The sequence below is a fragment of the Elaeis guineensis genome, chromosome 11, assembly GCF_000442705.2.
Source record: "Elaeis guineensis isolate ETL-2024a chromosome 11, EG11, whole genome shotgun sequence".
NCBI lineage: Eukaryota > Viridiplantae > Streptophyta > Magnoliopsida > Arecales > Arecaceae > Elaeis > Elaeis guineensis.
In genome coordinates this window covers 112,638,721-112,661,921 of record NC_026003.2, presented here as the reverse complement: position 1 = coordinate 112,661,921, position 23,201 = coordinate 112,638,721, and the positions used below count along the sequence as shown (strand labels likewise).

At 39.1% G+C, this 23,201-nt stretch overlaps 1 protein-coding gene across 1 annotated transcript; it reads right to left on the bottom strand.

Annotated features, from left to right (window-relative positions):
* Positions 1-13,055: 13,055 nt before the first annotated feature.
* On the bottom strand, positions 13,056-22,504 carry LOC105054130 (COP9 signalosome complex subunit 1). Its single transcript, XM_010935570.4, has 6 exons — positions 21,910-22,504; positions 21,114-21,434; positions 20,093-20,209; positions 19,900-19,985; positions 13,798-14,032; positions 13,056-13,591 (listed from the first exon to the last, which is right to left on the bottom strand). The coding sequence occupies exons 1-6, from the start codon at positions 22,315-22,317 to the stop codon at positions 13,412-13,414; spliced, it is 1,347 nt and encodes a 448-aa protein (XP_010933872.1). The 5' UTR covers positions 22,318-22,504; the 3' UTR covers positions 13,056-13,411.
* Positions 22,505-23,201: the final 697 nt, after the last annotated feature.

Sequence of the window (23,201 nt, the reverse complement as noted above, 5' to 3'; positions counted from 1 at the left end):
GCGTGCCTGGGTCGTGCGTCTCGCGCGTTGGCCCCGCTTGGGCCGCGCGCCACCGCTTCGCCGGCCCACCGTCGCCTCAGGTCTCATGCCGACTTCAAAAGCTCGTATCTTTTCTGTCTGAGCTCCGTTTTGGGTGATCTTGATCTTGTTGGACTCCATTTTTCGCCACGAACCTCGTTGTGGGCTCAATGTGAGCTAAATCTTCAGGTATCAAATCTTAACAATCTCTACCTCTACTCGATATTCGACCTCCTCCAAACTCTGAGAGTTTCTGGATCTACTCGGCCCCATGCCCTGGGGTAATGGTGTGCTAATCATGGATTGGCAAACATGGAAGTCGAGCCAGGCCCTGTACCCTGATCCACTGTAGATCGGGCGGTCGATGGGTGGGCCTGTGGACCGCGTGTGCATTTTTCACGCATTTCTCGCAGTCCACAGCACTATTTCGTGGATCGGAGCATGATCGGAGGGCTCAGAGATGTCCCGATCTGGATCCGATGGTCCAGAGGGTTATTTGGTTTTGTTTAGAACTCCTAATCCATCTTTAATCAGGTTTAAGCCCTTTAAATAAGACTGATCGGTGAAACAGAGTGTAAGGGGTCTGATTTTTTGCTGAGGAAGCCGTGCGGAACCCGAGAAGAGAAGGAGAGAGAGGCGTGAGGCCGCTGTGAGAGAAGGAGCAGGGCTCCTGGACAGTGGACGCCGATCACTTTAGGGGTTCAGGGGGTCTTCCAAGAGAGAGAGAGCTTTTGAGAGAAAAACTTCTAGAGAGAGAATTAGGTGTATAAGGATTGAGGGTGAGGTCTCCTCTTGTAAATTTTTTTTTTTTCATAGTGAAGTTTGCATGCCCTGTGGAGATGAGTCTTTTTGTAGCTGATTCACATATTTTGATTGTTTTTGTTTTGTTTCTTCTTTCTTCCTGCTGCATCGCATGGTACCGAAAAGATCTTGGAAGATGGTGTCTTGACCAGACATCCACCCAACAAGTGGTATCAGAGTAAGGCGGTACAAGGATGCAGATTGCAGTGGTGGTGAGCAAGACTGAAGATGGAGAAGACAGGAACAATCAAGATGGAGATCAATAAGTTTGATGGTAAGAGTAATTTCTCCTTATGGTAGGCAAGGATGAAGGACGTGCTCATCCAACAGGAGTTGATCGATGCTCTCTTGTGCGATGAGAAGCCAACCATCATGGAGGTGCGAGATTGAAAACGGCTACAGATGCAGGTGGTGAGCACCATCCACATGTACCTGACGAATAAGGTGGTGATTCATTTGCTGAGTGAGACTTTTCCGATGGTGCTGTGATCGAAGCTCGAGGAGTTGTACATGGCAAAGTCTCTCACCAACACTCTTTTTCTCTGGAGGCAGTTCTACCAACTGCGGATGACTGAGAGACAGAACGTGCAGGAGCATCTAAACCACTTCCAGAAGATTCTCACTGACCTCCTCAGCGTTGGCGAGAATGTTGAGAAGAAGACCAGGGCACTGGTTTTACTGGCATCGTTTTCTCCTTCGTACGAGTTCTTGGTGACTGCTCTTCTAGTGGAGAAGAGCACCATCAAGATGGACGAGGTCATCGCGGCGATACTCCAGAATGAGGTTCTCAAGAGGGAGAACCCAGCTTCGAGCTCAGGTGGCGGTAGCTCAGCTTTGGTGGCTTCTGGAGGAGCAAGAGGTGGTAGATGGAGCGGCAGGAGATCACAACGAGGACGGTCCAAATCCAGGAGGGACTTGAGCAAACCAGATATTACCGATGTGAGGAGTTGGGGCATCTAGCCAGAGATTGCCCTCAACTCAAAAATCAGACGGTGACTGCTGTAGCGACGGCCGGCAGCGATTCAGATGGAGATGTTCTAGAGATATCTGACGAGGTATCTACTTCTTCTCAGTAGTGGATATTAGATTCTGCATGCCCCTATCATGTATATTGCAGAGAGGAGCAGTTTGACTCTCTGGAGAACAGTGAGGGCATTGTATATCTGCCGGATGGATCGAGATATGCGATTAGAGGCATTAAGATGGTCAGCTGGAGGACACATGATGGTGCAGTGAGGAGATTGGGGGAGGTCCGATACATACCCAATTTCAGACGAAAACTTATCTCTCTTAGCAAACTGGATTCGAGAGGCTACAGGATGATAGCTGGTGAAGGAATCCTGAGGGTGCTACGCAGTGATAGAATTGTACTAGAAGAGAAGAAGGGGAGTAGAGGATATTATTACCTGGCAGGAAGTCCCATACGAGGTGGAGCTTCGGGAGTCAGGTGGAGCCCAGAGCGAGGTGGAGCTCCAGGAGATGGATCGAGCACGAGATAGGAGACTCGAGAGGACGAGAGGCAATGATGCAAGGTGAGATTCCTATTACCGCAGGATGATGCCCCGAGTAGGTCTCAGGTCAGGAGGAGCACAGCATACGACGGAGATGGGATCGAGCAGCATGGCTCGACTCTCATGTTTGCCTATCCATGATCAGCATGCGATTGCTCCAGGACATGGAGACGAGGAGATCCAGAAGCTCTCGAAGTTTGGAGGAGGCAGAATATCGAGATGAGATGGAGATTGTTAGGATTTGACATCTCAAGATTTAGCCCATATTGAGCCTACAGCAAGGTTCGTGGTGAAAAATGGAGTCTAACGAGACCAAGATCATCCAAAACGGAGCTCGGACGGAGAAGATACGAGCTTTTGAAGTCGGCACGAGATCCGAGGTGATGGAGGACCGCCGACGGTGTGGCCGCAGGCGGCACCGCGCTGTCCAGGCTGGGCCAATGAGCGGGATGCACGACCTAGGTGCGCGGCCCAAGCAGGCGCGCGGCCCAGGCCCACATGCACGGGCCGGCCCAGGCCCTGGCGCCTTGCCTGGGCCCTGTACCCTGATCCACGGGTGGGCCTGTAGACCGCGTGGGCATTTTTTATGCATTTCTCACTGTTCACGGTATTATTTTATGGATCGGAGCACGATCGGAGGGCCCAGTTACGTCCCAATCTTGATCCGACGGTCCACGAGGTTATTTGATTTTGTTTAGGATTGCTAATCCATCTCTAATCAGGTTTAAGCTCTTTAAATAGGGCTGATCGGTGAAATAGAGTGTAAGGGGTCTGGTTTTTTGCTGAGGAAGCCATGCGGAACCTAAGAAGAGAAGGAGAGAGAGGCGTGAGGCCGCTGTGAGAGAAGGAGCAGGGCTCCTGGACAGCGGACGTCGGTTACTTCAGGGGTTCAGGGGGTCTTCCAAGAGAGAGAGAGCTTTTGAGAGGAGAACTTCTAGAGAGAGAGAATTGGGTGTACAAGGGTTGAGGGTGAGGTCTCCTCTTGTAAATTTTTTTTTTTTCATAGTGAAGTTTGCATGCCTTGTGGAGGTGAGCCCTTTTGTGGCTGATTCACGTATTTTGATTATTTTTGTTTTATTTCTTCTTTCTTTCTGTTGCATCATATGGTACCGAAAAGGTCTTGGAAGGTGGTGTCCTGACCAGACATCCACCCAACAATCTTCAATGAATAGGGCTCGGGATCGGCCCGTCCACCTCCTCCTCTTCCTCTATCCACGACCTCCTCCCTTCGCCTCCTCCTCCTCCCTTCGCCTCCTCCTCCTCCACTCAACCCCTTTCCCCCTTCGCCTCTCCACCGTCCGAGACTCTCCTTCGCCTCCTCCTCCTTTGCCCGGCCCCCTCCCCCCTTCACCTCCTCCTCCTCCACTCGGCCCCCTCCCCCCTCTGCCTCCTCCTCCTCTGCTGTCCGGCCGGATATCCTCCCTTCGCCTCTTCTTCCTCTGTTCGACCCCCTCCACCCTCTGCCTCCTTCTCCGTCATCCTAGACAACCTCCCTTCGCCTCCTCCTCTACTCGGCTCCCTCTCCCCTCCACCTCCTCTTCCGTATGGAATCTCCTCTCTCCATCTTCTCTATCTCTGATCGGCCTCCTTCTTTCTCTGTCTCCTCTTTTTCTATTTGTGCATGGACTTGTCGATTCAACTATTGATTCGATGGTTGGATCATTGATCTACTGACTTGATGTCTTATCCAGACCCAGATTTGGATCAGATTTAATAACTTTACTCCATAGAGCAGTCAATAAAGGACAAGTCCTATCCCTGTCTCCATCCATAATCATGACGTTCTTCCGATCTGTTTATCTAGCCAACGACCGTCTTCCGTCGCCCTCAAGCAAAATTCAGTTGGTCTCCAAGACTATTATGGCATAGCTGCTACCCTCCCCCCAAGCACCTTTCAATTCAATTAGGGAAATTGTGATGTCATGGAATTGAACACCCCCAGTTATCACTGAATTAGAGTTCTAGCTGCCAATAATGAAAGCTATGATGTCATATAAAGGAAACTATCATGCTGAAAAGGATCAGATATTACTTTTCCGCTTAAATATATGAATCACAAAGTATGTTTATGGTGTAATAACTTGCCTCACCTCTAAACATGACCGACCGCAACCTGACACCCGGGCAAATATCGCTTATCGTTCCTGGTTCTAAACACCCTGGAAAATACTATTTTATACAATGTCAGCCCTGGTTTGTCTGCAATTTTGGTACGTTCTAATTTCAAATAGTGGTGTGGAAAGTGCATTCTATGATTAAAATTGAAAATAGGCTCGAGCTGATCTGATTTTAGAACAGGCTGTGGATTAAGTCCGAGCAAAATCAAATCAAATCAAATTTAGACTCGAATATATAATCCATTCTCTTTTTGAACCGAACTCGGATATCCATTGGCCCGGCCCGAGTTTGGCCCTAGCCCAAGCCTAATTATAGGCCTATTCTTTGGTCCCCTCAGATTTAGCCCGCTCGACTAGGAATCTATGGTACCCATGAAAATTGCTCTTTTTTTTTTATTTTTTTTGCAAGGTGAGGAGATTTGGGGGGGGGGGTGCTAGAATTCGATTCTTATCTCTCTCCTCATTCTCTCTCACTCTTTCGATGCCACCACTTCTTTCTCCATCCAATCCAGCTAAAATAAAAAGAGAGATTGAGATGGATTGGATGAACTAGAAGAGAATAATCGCAGCATGGATTCTTGAGGGGTAGATGAAGACCTGGAGGGCCTAACGAGACAAATGACTGTGAGGGCAATGGAAATTAAGGGTTGTGGGTTGGCCCAAATGGGTTCAACTTCACAGATGCCCGAGATCTTCTCCCAAGTGATCGCAGGCAATAGCATCACCAGCATGATGGCCACTGTCGCCACTTCATCAGTGGCCTTAGGGTTCAACTTCTCCAAATCAAGACAAGGACATCGAGCTTAGAGTGGAAGTCAGCGAAGGCGAGGGCACCGATGGATTGTCCGGAGACTGCAAGTTGGTGCTTGATCGACTCGGCCATGGTGGGGTCGTGAGGGGGAAGGGAGGGGGACATGCGGTTGAAAAGGAGGCGGTGGGAGCAACGGAGGGCTTGGAGAAGGTTGGTGGAGGGGTCCCTAGAGGGGGCGGGTAAGCGAGAGGAGAGGGGGCAAAGGACGAACTACTTGATGAGATTGAGGATCTTGGGGTCGTCCATGGCCATCAGTGATACCATATTAATTGTCACGCCTTCAATCCGAGATCATAAGTCGGAAGTTACAGCAACCACTGCATACTCATAGGGAACTCTCATCATAAGTATACAAGGCATCTCACCACGATATCAATGCATCACAGTAAAATAAAATTTAAATAATTATTATTTAATTTTAATTCAAATAACTAAATCAAATATCTTAGTTTTACTAAAAATAATATAAAATATAGATCTGAGTTCTATGAAGCTGATAGAGCCAAATCTCGCTTCTAAAAGCTCTCTCCTAAAATTAATATCCATGCTCGTAATTAATTATTTAAATCTAAAAAAAAAGAGAGAGGTAATGAGCTCAACGGTCCAGTAAATAATAATAAATATCTCAACTAGATATTTCAAATATTATCATACATATGATATTTGAAAATAAATGCCATGAATAACAAAACAATATATTCCATAATAAGTCAATGTCAATCAAATCTTTCAAATATCATATATAAATATAATCATAAATATTATATATAAATAACTTTCATTGACAGGATCCACTGACTACCAACGCACAACCTCTACTGATAGGATCTACTAATTACCAACGCATAATTTTCACTGATAGGATCCACTGAGTACCAACATATAATCTTCATTGATGGAGCTCACTGATTATCAATGTATAATTCTCACTGATGGAGCCCATTGAAATATAGTTAGGTTGAGAATATAAATCGATGCATATCAAAGTACTTTTTCAATATAACATATATATATCATAATTCCACTGAACATATGTAACATATAATCCTTATTGGTGAGATCTATTGATTATCAATATATAATTCCCATTGATGGGGCCTACTGAAACATAGTTAGGTTGAGAACATCAATCTGATCCATATCAAAGAACTTTTCTAATATAACACACACACATATATATATCATAATTTCACTGAACATATGCATAATCAATAAACCATAGCATTTTAGAAAATATCAATTTTTCAAATCACTTGCTCTTCAAAATATAATTTTATAAATCATGTATAATTCAAAAAATAATTATTTATTTTTAAAATAACTATGAAATATCTTAAGAAAATGGTTCATTACTTACCTCTGCAAAACATTGAACAAATAGATCGAATAATCCTGAGGAGATTCTTCATAATCTATTATTTAAACTTATATTTTAATATTAATTTTAATTTATAATTAGATCAAAATAAATCTCAAATCAAAATTCTACTTAAGATCGGATCGAAGATTGGGTGTATTTTTTTAATTAGATTTCTAGGATAAAATCAAACTAATTATGGAAGATGGATCTCTAGTTTCATAAATCCAAGAAAAAGAGAGAAACAACAAACATGACAGAGAGAGAAAAATATTGAAAAGAGAAAAATAAATCTAGAGAGAAAAATTTTAGAGAAGGAAAGATGAGATTCAGATTTAGAGAAGGGAGAGAGAGCAGAGAGAAAATTTTTTTTTTTCTTTTCTTTTTCTTTTTCCTTCCTTCCCATCATGCTAGACACCGTTGTCGGCCACCAAATTTGCTGGAAAATGCCCTAGTTTCAGAAATGGCTTTGGCCCATTTGGATCTTTTTTCTATTGTTAGTGGGGATTTTTTCTCTTTATCTGGTGTTGGGTTGGCCCAATCAGGCTCGGACCAATATTTTTCTAAAAAAAATCGAGCCTAAGCCCGGTCCAATTCCTGCCCTATCTATGATAGGGGTACAGTTGAGTTGAGCTCCTTGCGAGTTATTTGGGTTCAACTCAAGTCCTAGCTCAACTTAGCTATTATCGACTCAACTCGACTATTGTTAAGTCGATTTGAACTACTTAAGCTTGACTTGACTTAGTTATTATCAAGCTCGAGTCAAGTTTGAGCAATTCAAATAGTTTTTTGGGTCAGACTCAAATAGCAAGATACCCAATTGAAAATCTTGCGGACTATTTAAGCTATATATATATATATATATATATATATATATATATATATATATATATATATATATATATATATATATATATATATATATAGTACGCTCAGGTTTGAATTCAAACTTGAATTTAAGTTCAAGTATAGTTTGATTGATATTCAAATTGAGTCGAGTCAATTTCGAGTATTATCTTTTTTCATTGAGCTAAGCTCGAGCTTGAAATGTTAAGACTCAATTAATTTGAAGTCTAGTTTTGAGCCTATATATTTTGAATGGTGTCAAATTTGAACTTCTAACTACTCCAACTTAGTTCGGCTGCATCCTATTCTATAGTAATAACATCGACCCTTAATGGATGTGGTATTTGCTATCTTGATGGCTGTTTTGGGTCTAACATGTCGAAGTCTTTATTTTGGTTTGCCCTCGTGATATAAGTCTTCGTTTTTAGAAAATAATATAACAGGAGAGTTTTTGCTCGAGAATAGAGGGTAACTGTTCTTTTGGAATTCAAAATCAATAATGAGATATTTAAATTGAAAATCCATACAGCTGATCATGACTTATATTGTTAAAGTATTTAGAGAACAGAAATCATGCATTTGATGGTTTTTAATCTATGCATCAAGAGGATGTAAAACTTGAATGGTTAAAATGATGGGAGATTACGTTTTACTATAATCTAAATATTAAAATGTACTGGCTTTCAATCTATGTATTTTAACCTGTATAGATTATAATCAATAAGATAGATTTTTAATTTAATTATTTTATCATATATCATAATACACTAGTAAATAAAACGGAAAGTCATACAAAGCTGAGGTATACTTTGCATTTCATAGCTGTTCTATTGATTTTGGAATTTGTTTTTGAAATTAAAAGTGTAAACAAATGAGCCAAGCTGAGTAATAAGTTATATAAATGGGTTAGCACAAGAATCAAGCTTGAATAAATTTTTTGTTAAGCTATGCTAAGCTCTTAATCACTTTCAAAAATCTAGGATGTCGTGTTGGGCTCTTCTATGGGCTAAACTTTAAAAACTCTGAGCTTTATGTCATTTTCAAGCCCGAACAAGCATATTAACAAGCTAAAACCAAGTTGTTCGATTTTCATTTATTGCTTTACTTGATATTTTAATTGACTATAATATGTGCATAGTATGCAATATACAAATCTAAAAATGATATCAAATGCAAGTGCCAAATTTATTTCTATTCTCTGACCAAAAAAAAAAGAATTTATTTCTGTTCCAAGACATCCAAATGATTAAGATACATCTCATAACATCATTATCATATACCAAATATATTTTCTTTTAAAAAAATATACATAAATAGATGAATTAGGTGTTATCTTGATGTTCACACTATTCTGCCCATCGATTATAAATTTGAATCTATTTTTTGATAAATTATATTTCTGATCTCAGAACTAAGTCAGATTTTCTTAAATGATCCATAAACTATAAAAAACTAAAATTTAGTCCTCTAACTATTTGAATCGATTTAATGGTGCTCTCGAGTATGATTCCGATGGTTTTCTCTCATCGAAAATTTGATGTTATAACTCTGGTGCTTACGTGAAGTAAATTTTGCTTGCATTATTTAAACTAGAGCTGATATAGTTTAAAATACTTTGAAAAATACTGCTGACACGATGAAAATCCCTAATTTCATCTTCTTTCTCATATCTTTCATTTTCCATCTATTTTTTTTTATTTCAAAAATCTTAATTAAAATAAAAAAGAGAAAAATCCTCTTTCTTTATGGCCCTTGCCTTCTCCTCCCCATAACCTCATCCCTCCATGGCCCCATCCTCCTCTATCATCCCAATCTTTTTTTTTTAAATTTTGTACTACTCCATCTTATTGAACTCTTTTCATCCACCTTCATAGATTTCTCATCTCTTATCTCTTATTTTTCATCCCAAAATTCCAATGGAAAAAGAAGAGAAACAAAAAAAATCTTCTTCTCTTCATGGTCTTATCCTTCTTCTTTGTTTAGTTCTTCTGCTCTACTCATCTTTCATCATCTTCTCCCAATACTTTTTGTTGAGCTGATGTCAGTTTCGCCATTTTCTCCTCCCCTTTCAAACTTTCTTTCCATTCATAATCGCATCCTCTTAAAAGAAGAGAGACCGAAAGATAATCAGTCAAAAAAAATAATTGATAAAAAAATAATTATTATTTTTTGATATATTAATATTTTTTTTAAATTTTAATATCATATAAGTACCGATGGCTGTCACATCGAATTTTCGATAAAAAAATTATAGTATTTGAGGATAATATTAAATTAGTTGAGATAGTTTAAAAATTAAAGTGTTATATTTTTATAATTTAAAAATTATTTAAAAATTTTAATTTAATAAATAAATTAAAAATATAATTTATATTATATATTTTTTTAATATCGAGCTTGAATAATCATGGTACAGCCCCTGTTCCTTCAAAAGAAAACGACGCATGTTTTTAGATCACTAGGCACAAAAGGGTACCGTGGGACGCTGCCTCTGGGCAGCGAGAGAATACAGAATCCACGTGTAAGTATCTTGTCGCGTATGCATTATCTTTCATACTGCCAGCCCTGCAGGATCCACTTTCGGTGGTGGCTTCAACGCAGATCGATGTTTTCGGCTTTTTCTTACCGACAAATGCTTCAGACATCAACAACTTAACCCAGAAAGGCACCCAGCCATCGGAAAAAACAGAGCAGCCTGGGTACCTCGCATGCTAGTTGGGTGTGATTTTGGGGCTGTTTTATTAGAGTGGGAAGCATCTTCCTTTTCTTATTCATTTATCACTAAAGCAGCATGGCATCTTCCTTTGCGGAAACTTGGTGGATGCTGGGAAGGGAAACAGATCTGAGTTCTTCAACGGAGGAGAAGCGTAGCATCCCGGTGGTCTTATTCTCGGTAAGAAAGGTTTTTTGATCGGTTTTAGTTCGTGATCTTCTCCAAATTTTCTAGTTTATTTTCCCTGTTCGAGCTGAGGTGGGAGGCTTTCAAAATAAGGATGGATATGGAAACTTTGAGATAGATGAAGCAGAATGTCTAAATGGGAGATCTTTTTGTTGTTGGTTTGGATTGCGGCGAGGATGATGTAATCCATCAGCATGGAGTTTCGTATTTGATGCAAAAAGCTGTGTCCTTTTTTTTCTCTTGGGAACGGGTGGCATTGGGAATTTTAGATTTTGGAATGGGTGGTATGGGCAACATATCACCTAAAAGGCTGAAGAAATAGCTCAGTTGATATGATCATTAGTTTCAGAGTTCTACCTTCATGCTTCGATTTTGTGCGATCTCGAATAAAAATAATATTGAATATCTTTCATTAAAATATTTTTTTAAATTTTTTTGAAAATTTTTTTTATTAAGAACTGTGTTTGATCTATTGCTCCAAAAATATATTATTTTATTTTAATATCAAACGGTGAAAAATGGTTATTAACCCGGTTTAGTTAAAAGATTTCTTACTGTTTCAATTAAAGAGTTTCCTACGGTTTAGTTAAAGGGTTGCTTACTGTTCAGTTAAAGAGTTTCCTACTGTTTGTTTATTTTAGTACATATGTTTGATAATCTTACAAATCTGTACTGACATTATGACATTAGCGGAGCATTCCATTATATCGTTGAGCAATATCTTGGTAATATTTTTTCTTCATTTTTCTCCTGTTCGATATGCATGACAATTTATGCCACGAAATTTGTTCTGTCAATTGGAACATCCAGTAAAGCTTCCATACCAGAACTAAAGATCATTAGTTATTGGTTGAAGTTTGGCATGTTGATTTCTCTCATCAAGCTGGCATCAGAATGAACAACCATTTTATGCCATGAAATTTGTTCTGTCAAGTGGAACATCCAGTAGAGTTACCAGACCAGAACCAAAGATCATTAGTTATTGCCTGAAGTTTAGCATGTTGAAGATCATTAGTTATGCCATAAAATTTGTTGAATCAATTGGAACATCCAGTAGAGTCACCAGACCAGAACCAAAGATCATTAGTTATTGCTTGAAGTTTAGCAGCTTGATTTCTCTCATCAAGCTGGCATCAGAACGAACAACCATTTGTTCTGTGATCCCAATATTGTTCCCCACAATTCGTGGTCAATCATTCTAAATGTCTCAGCCAACAAGATGTTTTTCATAGTAGCAAATAATTCAACCATTGAAGATCCACAGTCCCATGTTTTTCATATAACAAATAATGCGATGACTAGCGAAGTTTTCGGAGAAAATGAGCACAGGAAGGCTCTTAATCTTGAAGGCTATCTGCAAGTAAAGATAGGAGGGAAGAAGTTTTTGGTTGTCGAATTTGTTTTTCTGGTGATTCTCGCACCTGGTTTAAGGTAATCACTTGTAACAAATTATACCCATTTGCCAAGAACCAACGGCAGGTAAGCTAGAGCTTTTGCTTACGAAGAACTTGTTTGCCATTACAAATTGCTCCAGCCAGTCATTTTTCTTGATCTTCCCTGTGGGTGATTGAGGTTTGGAAAAAATAGAGGAAGAAGGATGAAGGAATATGTCCTCCGTATTTGCTTTATTTTCTTTGCCAACGTTAAGCATGGTATGGTTTAGGGTATAGCCTTTGAGCCAAATAACATTCTCCACCATGCACCTTGGCTTTGTTCCTGCCACAGTGCCACTGAACACCTCTGGCTTTTAGCTTCTCTTGACTATTGTTTAATTTGCCCTCATCCCTTCATCTTTTGGAGAGAGCAAAGTTAAGGATTTTACTTAATTCAAGCCACCCATTCATTTATCCTTCTCCTATTGGAATTGATGTTAAAAAAAAAAAAAAAAAGTTTTTATTTGAAAGATTTAGACCTTCAACCGGTTACATCTCTCTGCTTCGTGACGTCCTTTTCCTGCTAAAGGAAATAAATTGCATTCCATGTGAACATACATCTAGCTTACAAACACTAAAAAGAGAGCCCATTAATATCCCATAATATTCTCTCTGGCTGGCATGATATTGACTTCGAGGAGCTATATGCACCAGCTAGTTGCGTTGCATGACGTTGTATGCAAATCTTAATAAAGAACTTGCATTCCCCCGTTTTATCGGAGGGGATTCCGGGCCAAAAGATTTCGTCAAGGAAGCAGCAATCCGAAGTTCCAGCGAAATGGGCAACCTGTAAGACCTGAAAGCCTGCATTGTCAACAGCATCCACTAAAGAAAATTTTTCTAAAATGCAGTAACCTATAAGAACCGGTCACTGTCAAAAATCTATAAGTACACTGTACCCCATTCCCCGAGACCGGATCCAAGCAATGACAAGAACCGGGAAATTCTTGGCTAGTCCTTAGTCTACAATATTACAAAATGCATTTTTTTTCATTGGCTTTCTTGATTGCATTTATGATAAGACGCTGCCCAAGAATTTCCAATGATCTCCTAAGAATCACAAGTTATTGGACAAAACCCTACCTCTCTATCTATCTCTGAGAGATTTGAATTTTTCAAAATTTCATAGACATTCTGTCCTTTCTCGAACCAAGACATAACTTTTATGATAGTTCCTGATGGTGGCAGCTAGTATTTGCATTCTATAATATGTGGAGCTCCTGGATGGGATGCTCAGGAATAAACAAGAACTGCAAGAATAGTGAAATAAGTAACACAAATGTCTGCATTATCTGTATCTTTGTTTTGACAGTGCGTAAATATTTGTTATGGCAGCTGATGTTACCACATCAACTGGAGGCGTTCAATCATAGCTACAGAAAGCCATGCACAAATATCCAACCTCAAAATATGTACATAAAATTACAGCCACCTTAAAAATGTAAAGGTTTCAATTTCATGCCCGAATCAGGCAAATACATGACATCCCCACAAATTTTAACCATGGATTTTACAAACAAATGCACAAAAGAAAACTAGCTTCCATTCATAAGAGGCACGATCCCAGTATTTAAAAAACCCCCAGCAAAAACTCAATTCAGGAGATAAGCCTTCTGTCTCAAACTTTCCTCGGTGCTGCCCTTTGGTTGTATTCATGCTTGATGAGATTGGCTCTCAGCAACAGCGCCTTAACATCTCTCTCAAACTCAACACCAGTTTGTCGGACACGCTGGAATGTCGCATTTCTTTGGTCAGCATGCCTTGCATAAAGAATTTTGTTGTGCGAATCTATCCGGGCCTGCAGATGTTCCACAAATCGAATCAAACAATATAGCTGAACTAATAGCAACATTGTGGATGTTGTGACAGTTAAGGGATTATTAAAGCTTAACTAGGATCTAAGAAACCACCTTAGAAATAATTCCTACTAAGCAATGAGTGAACATAAAGTGCAAGCATCTCTGTACTAGATGAGACCTGAAAAGCAAATAAGTGCTATCTTACTTGAATCTGGTTGTCAGTGATCAAAGCTTCGAGTTCCTTCTCCAATCCAGAAACGTTAGTTTTAAAGGCACCCGCCATTGTGTGGAGATCCACAGAACTGAATGGATGTGTATATTGGATGATAGCTTTGTGGCGAATTTGAGTATAGAGTGCTTCAACATGATCATGTAAATGGATATCCAGCAACAGGTTTGGTTTAAGGTTCTCAAGATACTCTAGGCAAGAAGCATAGCGACTGCAGTGAAATATTCTCCCAGTTAGCATGAACAACAGAAGCCTCTAAAACAACAGCAGCATGAAATGCTTTGACAGACAGCAAATGCCACTCCGTGAATCAACAATTTATCGATTTAAGAAGCAAATGTCAATACTATAACTTTAAGGGTAGCAAGGTCAGAGCCATGTTGAGCAAATTATAAATGCATCTGTAAAAAACATATTCAGGAAATAAAGCTTGCTGAATTTGATGTTTCTAAAGGAAACTATGGCACAACTTGCTGATTTTCTTTAGAGAAAAACTACATCTGATAAACTTTTCCATTTATCGTGGAACACATGTAAGAAGTCCTAGTTCCATTAAGAACTGAATTATTTTTGTAATAAATTAAATAAACAGATAGATGTAAGAGATTAACAAATTTAGATGGATTTTTTTCCCGATAAATTGGTTTGAAACCATTTTTTTCCTCTCTCTCTCTCTCTCTCTCTCTCTCTCTCTCGATTTAAGAAGCAAATGTCAATACTATAACTTTAAGGGTAGCAAGGTCAGAGCCATGTTGAGCAAATTATAAATGCATCTGTAAAAAACATATTCAGGAAATAAAGCTTGCTGAATTTGATGTTTCTAAAGGAAACTATGGCACAACTTGCTGATTTTCTTTAGAGAAAAACTACATCTGATAAACTTTTCCATTTATCGTGGAACACATGTAAGAAGTCCTAGTTCCATTAAGAACTGAATTATTTTTGTAATAAATTAAATAAACAGATAGATGTAAGAGATTAACAAATTTAGATGGATTTTTTTCCCGATAAATTGGTTTGAAACCATTTTTTTCCTCTCTCTCTCTCTCTCTCTCTCTCTCTCTCTCTGCGCGCTATATTCAACTCCTTTTTCTCTTTAGCTTCCTCCAAGATATTTTCTTATATAATCACAGTCCTGCAACAGATTTACATTCGCAACCGTCACGATCAGGTATTTTCCCCTAGGTCAACCCTCTTAAACAAGACTCCAACCAAATCTTAACCAGCATAGCTAATAACAAACAACTAAGATGCTTTTTTTGATCCAATTAGAAAAAATGCCCAAGCTGAACAGGTCATGGAAGAAAATAAAAAGGAGACAGTAACCGAGTCTTTTCTATTCTGAACTCCTTTCTATTCGTTTAAATATTTGAGGCATTTAATATGAAAGTACATCTAGGTTAAATTCTTGTTCACCATGCTCAAAGTTGTAAAAAAGTTAACCTGTAGTACAATGGTTAAGCATGTCAATTTGAATTATGAATAGTTTTTCAGACCCGAATAACCGTGCAAGTCCCTGCTAAACATTGAGGCACAGAAAATTGGATAAATGCATTTTCAGGCCAAGCAATTGAATCATGAACGATGCTCTCCATAAAAACATCCATAAATATCATAAAGCAATTAGCTTAGGATAATTACTTTTATCCTCCAAATTCCACAAAAAGACCTTTTCTACATGATTTCTAATTGTCTGTGTTTCTGTCATTCATTATATAGGCAAGACATGAATTCCTATCAGTGCAATATGCCATAAAAGGATATGTTAATATGCATTTGTAATAAATCTATGGTGTGCACCAATTTGGCTATATTTATGTTAGTCAATATAGATCATAGCAGGGTGTTATGTTGGAAGGTTGAAGTGAACAATTGCCAATGATGATGTAAACCATCACAATGCAAGGCATCATTATTGCATGGAAGAGATGAGGCTCAGAGTCTCATTAGTCAAAAATAATACTCCAACAAAAGTTGAGGTTAGACCATATCCTAGCGTACTCTTCACAAGCTTGGCATGGTCAAACCTGAGTGAGCTTCTTAAAGAATATGTCAGAAGCACCAGATTCATGTCTGTTAAGATAATATAGTTGGATGTGTTTGTTGTAAAAAAAATATATATATAATGGAAGATTTGAAGAGATGAATGAGTCAAATTAAAAGACATTACTCAGTTTTGATCCCAGCACTCCAGGGTCCTGGGAGGGGCGGACTGGGGACAACCTAATATTTGGCCTTTTTGGGTATATAGTAGCTGCTTCAGAACTTGAACCCCTGCCATTGGACTTGCCAACCCAAGCCTTTTATGCAGGAGATAAACCTACACATGCTATTGAGAAGATGCTTATGGACATTCAGAAAGAATTAATCGTCATCTAATTGTGCACCTCCTCCCAGTCACAGGCAACCAGCATCTTCAAGAGGATTTGAAAATAATAGTACTGGTTTAAACCTCAAATTTATTCACCAAGTTTCCTTGCATAGCAAAGAGGATGGCCAACCACCCCCCCCCCCCCCCCCAACCCAACCAAGAAAAAAAAAGGGGAAAGGAAAAGAAAACAAGGATAAAGTAGACAGTGAAAGTACGCTATCATATTCAAAGAATAATACATATGTTCGTGCACTTCATGAAGAGAAAAATTAACACCTCAGACACTATATTCGTGCATACATATAAATACATATGCAGTTATATACAAATCTATGAGTTATAAAACTGCATAAAACCAGTAAGATACCAGGACTTTGCATCAAATCACATCTTTGTCCTAACATTGGCAGATACAGGGATGGATTAGATGTTCAACATCCTACTTGATATCCACTGTCACTCATGATGTTTAACCATCTGGTGTAACTTGTAACATATGCAGCATTCTAATCAACTCCACATGGCTAGATTAAAGCAACAATGGACCATTGAATTTCATGCATACCAAATTCCTCACCTGCCATTAGAATTGAGATAGATCCTTCTATTGATCATTTAACATGGAAACTGACAATCATGCTTAGAAAACTGTACAAGATGCTCCTCGAAAATTATAACTTAAGCTTACCACCATGAATAGAACCTAGCAATCTTGCAAGATATATGAGTCTGATGCCAATTTCACTTTGGCCAACCCATTTTGTGACTTCTAACCTAGAGTTACTAAGTATCCTGGATATGAAAAATGGATGGATCTTGACCTATTCTATGGTCAATGTCTAAGAAAACACAAAATTATATGAATGCACAACCATGAATTATACCTTTAAATAGTGTTCCATGATCATTTTGATGAGAATGGCTTCTATGGGGTTTAATTTTGATAGAACCTCTAAGAAAAGTAGAATGTTCCCATATGAAGTTAATAAGAAGTTGACTGGAACATACCAACATTTGGAAAACATTCAGTTATTGAATCAAGACTAGCAAATAAAATAAAAAAGTATAGTTATAAGAAAGAAAAAAAGAAAATAGGAACCTGATCAAGAAGACATTAAATCTATTTCTGTCTAATTTTATGGACCCTGATCCATGGAATCAGTCTAGTTGGCATGACAACATTAAATCCTCCAACCACAAATTAGAGTCCTGAGAAGATAGTATCACAATTGGATTGAAAATAGTGTAATATGATCTAAACATAAACAACATCTAATGCTAGGCCATATCAAAAGAACTAGATTAGTGAATCAGAAGAATGAGTTCACCAGACATGTAATCATTTCATAACAACATGTAAATAGCATTGAATTCTTCATTTATAGGTTTCATGAAGCATCTTCATATCATTGGCAATTTGACAGGAATAAAAACCTTTTACATGACATCATCATAATATTAGAAAGTATACATCTAGAATTGATCGTGAAATTATGCACCGAGGCATAGCTTTGCAGAAATTAAGCAGAAAACTTTTTGACAATCTTTGCATAACTCCAGCTAAGTAAAAATTCAGCAATTTCACATCATGTCATTATGATTACAGAAGACATTCATCTAGGATTGACCAAGAATCATGCACTGAGACAGCTTTTTCTTGGAAATCAAGAGAGCATTCAGATTCATCGCTAATATATATATATATATATATATATATATATATATATATATATATATATATATATATATATATATATATATATATATATATATATATAAAACAAAAATTTTAAAAAAATAAATCAACCCAAAAAATGGGGAACATTCAACAACACACTATCACCTTACAAATAAGAAAAAAGCTTGAAGTTTAGTGACTAATAAAATGTACATAACATCTCATGAATAGCTTTTATTAGTCTCTTCATATCTGTTGCATAGAGACATACATGATTTTCTTTTTTTGTCTATCTACATTACGTGCCAATAAGCCACTAATAACCTCAAGAAAACACACTTGTTGCTCCCATTTTTGACCACACTATAATCCTTCAATAGAAGTATCTAAATAATATCAAGAATTGAAAATAATAAAATCCTTCTTCCTTAAGGGTTTGTTCAGCCCTGGAGTTCAACCCGCCTGTAGGTCAAGCCGGGGGCATGGCCCACACAGGATATCTGGAAGCCCATAGTTCAAAACAACATTGCAAGTTCAGTTACAATGGGCCTATAGCTGAGGCCTGATAACCTGCAGCTCAACCCACATCTGACATAACTATGGGATGAGCTGCCGGTCTGAAGACCTAGCACCACCCATCCCTGTTGGCTTCAGAGGCCTACTTTGCTGCTCCCCCTCTCCTCTCTTCCTTCACCCTCCATTCCGCTGCCCCCCTATCACCCCCGCCCCTCCTACTCCTTCCCCTTCTCCTCCACTGATGTCGAAGGACTTATCCTCCATCTCCTTCGGCACTCACCATATCCTCTATCTTCCTTGCTATCATCTCCTTTCCTTTGATCCCCTCCGCTGCTCCCCTTACCTCTCCCTCCTTCCCCCTACTTTGCCTTCTCTTCCTCCACTACAACCGATAGCAACCTCTTTCTCCGTCGTCCCCCTTGCATTCTATTTTGAGAGCCAAATCTAAAGCCTAAAGGCAGGAATAATGACAAATCTTGGCTTGACAATTATTGATCTTGCTGTACCTCGATCCAAAAAACTAGCATTGTGGATCCAATGGCATACAATACTTTGGCACTAACTTTTTTCTTCCTTCTTATTTTCTGCAACATATGTTATATATCAATCTACATTTTTATGTAAAAAAGGAATTATAATTTAAAAAATCTGTACCATGGACAAAGAAAATTAGATGAGTTTTCCAATGCTAAATAACAAGCGTATATATGTTTATGATGAAGTAACAACTTTTGCAGTAAAGAAGAATCAAAATTTTATGTGTTCAAAACATTTGCAAGGAGCACTAGCAAACCACCATACAAACATTGCGTTCTTAATTTTGCAGAAAGATAGTGGGTGCCAGCTAGTATAGTTAAGTTAGTGGGTGATGGTACCCAATGACCTGGGTTTTTGTGCACCTGGATGGTTACGTGGTTGTAACACCCTCCCTTCTCTCTCAAAGAAAAGTTAGCATAAAGATAAAAATCAACGATTAGCAAGACAACGAAAAAAGAACTGGAATGGCAAAACAGCTCAAATAACAATATTAAGCTTTTTCTTATTGATACTAATCTACCGACCATCAAACACTAAACCTTACACATTTGAGGATGATAATGCCTACGGCCCCAAATAAATATATTATAGATTAGATTAGATTACTCTCTGCCTTCAAATTTCAGAACTGTCTTCCTTTACAAGAAAGCATCTCCACTCAGTGAATAGATAGAACTTAACAAGTATAGAAGTTAAATGCTTTCCATGATACTATTCAACATGCTTATCACATGATTCATATAAGCACACATATGGCCTCCTATTCTTGAGAAGATATTAATATAGAAATTAATAAAAATAAACTAAAGGTTTACTTCAATTGCCCTTCGGATTCTCTGATTATTGTTTATAACAGAAATTAATAATAAAAAAAATGAGAGTAAAACAAAAGATTGTGATTGGCAAGAGGAAAATATTACATTTTGAACATAGACAAGTCATTAATGGATAAGGAAAAAAGGAAATACCATTGTACCTTGCATAGAAGTCATGTATAAGCTCCCTTACTTCAGGCACCAACTCTAAGAAATTTCTAAAGTTAATGTTGTCAATGACTTTGTTCTGGTGACAATAAGGCAGCTAGTTAGACTTTGATTAAGCTATGCAAGCTGGAATAAATAAAGAAAAAATTAATTGCAAATATAAAGAAGCAAACAGAAAAGAGATGCCTTCAGTTCTGTTCGGTCAAAAGATGCAAGTGCACAAAGTCCACCATATGTAGCAACATCTTGGGGTGCTATCACCTCTGTATAGTTGTTCCCTAGTTCAGGGCCAGTTTCCAGAAACTGCAGAAACCACAAGAGTTGTGAATACTCTTAGTTACATATTCTATATATTTAACCAAAGAAGCAATTAATTGCCCTCTCAGCTCACAATGGTGGAGCATAACATTTATAGATAGCTGAACAAAAGTGCATAAAGTAAACTGTGAAAAATAGCTGTCAAATTTTAAAGTCAACAACTTGATTCTACAGATGCTAGAGAGGGTTTCTAAGATTGACCTGATATGTCAGCGAAATTACAAGTTCCTGTTTCTGTAATTGTATCATAAAAGCATGTGCAGTAAAAATAGCTCTTGAACAACAATAACAGAGAATTTATCCATAAATATGCTGGCTCCCCATGAGACAGTTTTCTGTAAATGAAAAAGGGATATTTCCCCAAATGATTCCCTATTCTACATTCACCAAGTACTAATTCTGTGGATTTGTCTTTCGGCTTGATACTGAATGGAAACAGACTAAATTACTAGTCCTAATTGATGGAGGCAGTCATGAAGTTCAGCCAAGAAAAGATGAATTTTGTTTTGTCTGCTACTGCTAAGTAGTATTTACATTGATCTACTACGTGTTGATAATTTTGCTATAATCATTCCACAAAGTTCAAGTAGCCACATGAATTTAGGATGCATTTGTTTTATCTTTAGCATGATCTGAAAATTAATGTTACATATATACCATGCTATTTTGAAATATATTCTTCCATCAAGATCATCACCTGTGTAGGCATAGAACAGAAGCTCAGGCATATAAAGTACAAATATCTCATGCACAGCATGTTTCAAAACATTAAAGAAACATCCTAAATCGCATCCCCTCAACCAGACAGAATAGCTTGGATTACTTGTATAACAAGTGGAACTTGTAATGGCCAAAAATACTAGAGATGCAAATAGTGCAAAAGAATGACCTTGCGAGCAGCAAGCTTGTACTTCTTCGCCTCCAAGTAAGCCAATCCTGCAGCACATCGTAGCTTTGCAGCTGTGATAGAGTCCAGCGACTCTGGTGTTTGCTCAGCTTTACCAACATAATTCGACACATGCAAGAACTGGCCCAACTCGAGGCTGACCAGAATAACATTCAAACACATCTGAATAATGTGTTTTGATGTAGTGCAATAATCACGGGTACGGACATAATTCTTAAAGGCATCCCCAAGTTGACCATGAGCATAATAGAAATCTCCTAAATCATTGTAACCCATTCTGATGCTCTCTTTGATCAAATTTGTCTGCACATTGATGTTCAGGGAAAAGTTAATCGTGACACTTCCAAGTAAAAGGGCAAAAAAGAAAAAAAAGGAAAAGCAGACTATATCCTTTTCCCTCTAAATTGGTGGTAATAGTCGAAATAATCCAAAAAGAACTCGCTTTTGTCAGAAAAAGAGTCTACATCCCTTGTAACAGAGATTTAGGAGCAAGCATTGGAAATCTAGAAAGAGGTGACATAGAAGTTAAAAGCAAGCAGTTAATGTCCTTGGTCTCTACGTTTTGTGGTGGTCATGTATATAGTAACCTAAACGCAAAGAAAATGTAGTAAGACAACAATGTAAGAAGAAGTGGGGTGGGCGGGGGAAAAACCTCACATCACTGCGATTAATATTTAGGAGCAAGCATTCTGAAATCTCCAAAGAGAAGATTTTTGCTGGGTTTTTTAAATAAATTGGACCACGAGAAGAAAGGGAACAAGAATTGGAGGATGGGTACCCTATAGCCATTGAGCTCGTTATCAAGCTTGTCCTTGCGCTGCTCGGCGCGGCGGTCGATGGCGTCGGCCCAGGCCTGGTCGAGGGTGTATTGAGGCCCGAGGCGGCCGGCTATCTTGCCGGCTACTTCGCGGTAGAGGTGGGAGTCCCCGCCCTTCTTGATCTCGTCGTAGGCGAGGCGGAGGGCCTCGAGCTGCATTCCCTCGTTTCCGCAGCGCTCCGCCATGAAGAGCAGACGCATCACCTTGGTCCGGCCGATGTACAGCGACGCGTAGGCCTCCACATCAATCTGCTCGCTGCCCATCGCCGCCTTGATCCGTCGCCACTGCTGCCGGCCATCGTCGCCACCGTTCAAGAACATCGCCTCGTCGCCCATCGGCCCCGCCACCCCCTCCTCGTCGCCGTCCATCTCCACACCGTTTGCTGCTTCGAGTTTCGAGCCTTGGGCGGAGCTCCGGCCGCGATTTCGCTAAACCCTAGCAGAGTTGCAACTGGGGCCGGAAGGGTCTCCCGTACCGTAGTTTCCTTTGCTTGCGTCGCTGACGTTAAGAAAGCGTGAGTTAGCTGTCTGACTTCTGATGAGGCTACCGAGTTCCGTAGCTACACTCTGCAGCTAACTTATAAATACTTATTACGAGGATCCGATTCAGCTCGATTGGCCGGTCGGATCTGGCTATTTTAAAAATAGATTTTACTACGATACTGTAAAAAAATAATTTAATTTTTTTATAATTATTTTATTTTTAATTATTAAATAAAAAAATAATTTAAATTTTTTCATCAAACATTGAGACACAAGATATGTACGATTGATGCAATAAATATTTCAAATATTAAAATTAAATTAATTTTTTTTGAAAATTTTGGTGAGGTGTGCATGAAAAGCAAAGGAGGAGAGGTGGGGTGGCTGTCCGAGGAGGGGTGTTATGCAGCAGAAAAGAAAGAAGAAAAGAATTGGGGAAGGAGGCTGCGGTGGAAAAGAAGAAAGGAGAGGGTGGGAGGGGGATGTTGGGGCCCGCACGAGCAGAAGACGATGTGCTCGCGAGAGGGGGGGCGGCAGCCTGCGGTGGAGAAGAAGAAAGAACAGAAGATGGGGGGTGGGGCGGTCGAGGGAAGAAGAAAAGAGAGAGGGAGGGTGGGTGGGGGGTGGGGCGGCACAAGCACATGGAGGCCGGGGGAACAACGATGTGCGATAGAGAAGAAGAAAGAAGAGAGGGTGGGGGCAGCGATGGCTCGCGACAGAGAAGAAGAAAAGAGGGGGTTGGGGGGGCACGAACACGGGGGCTAAGAGGG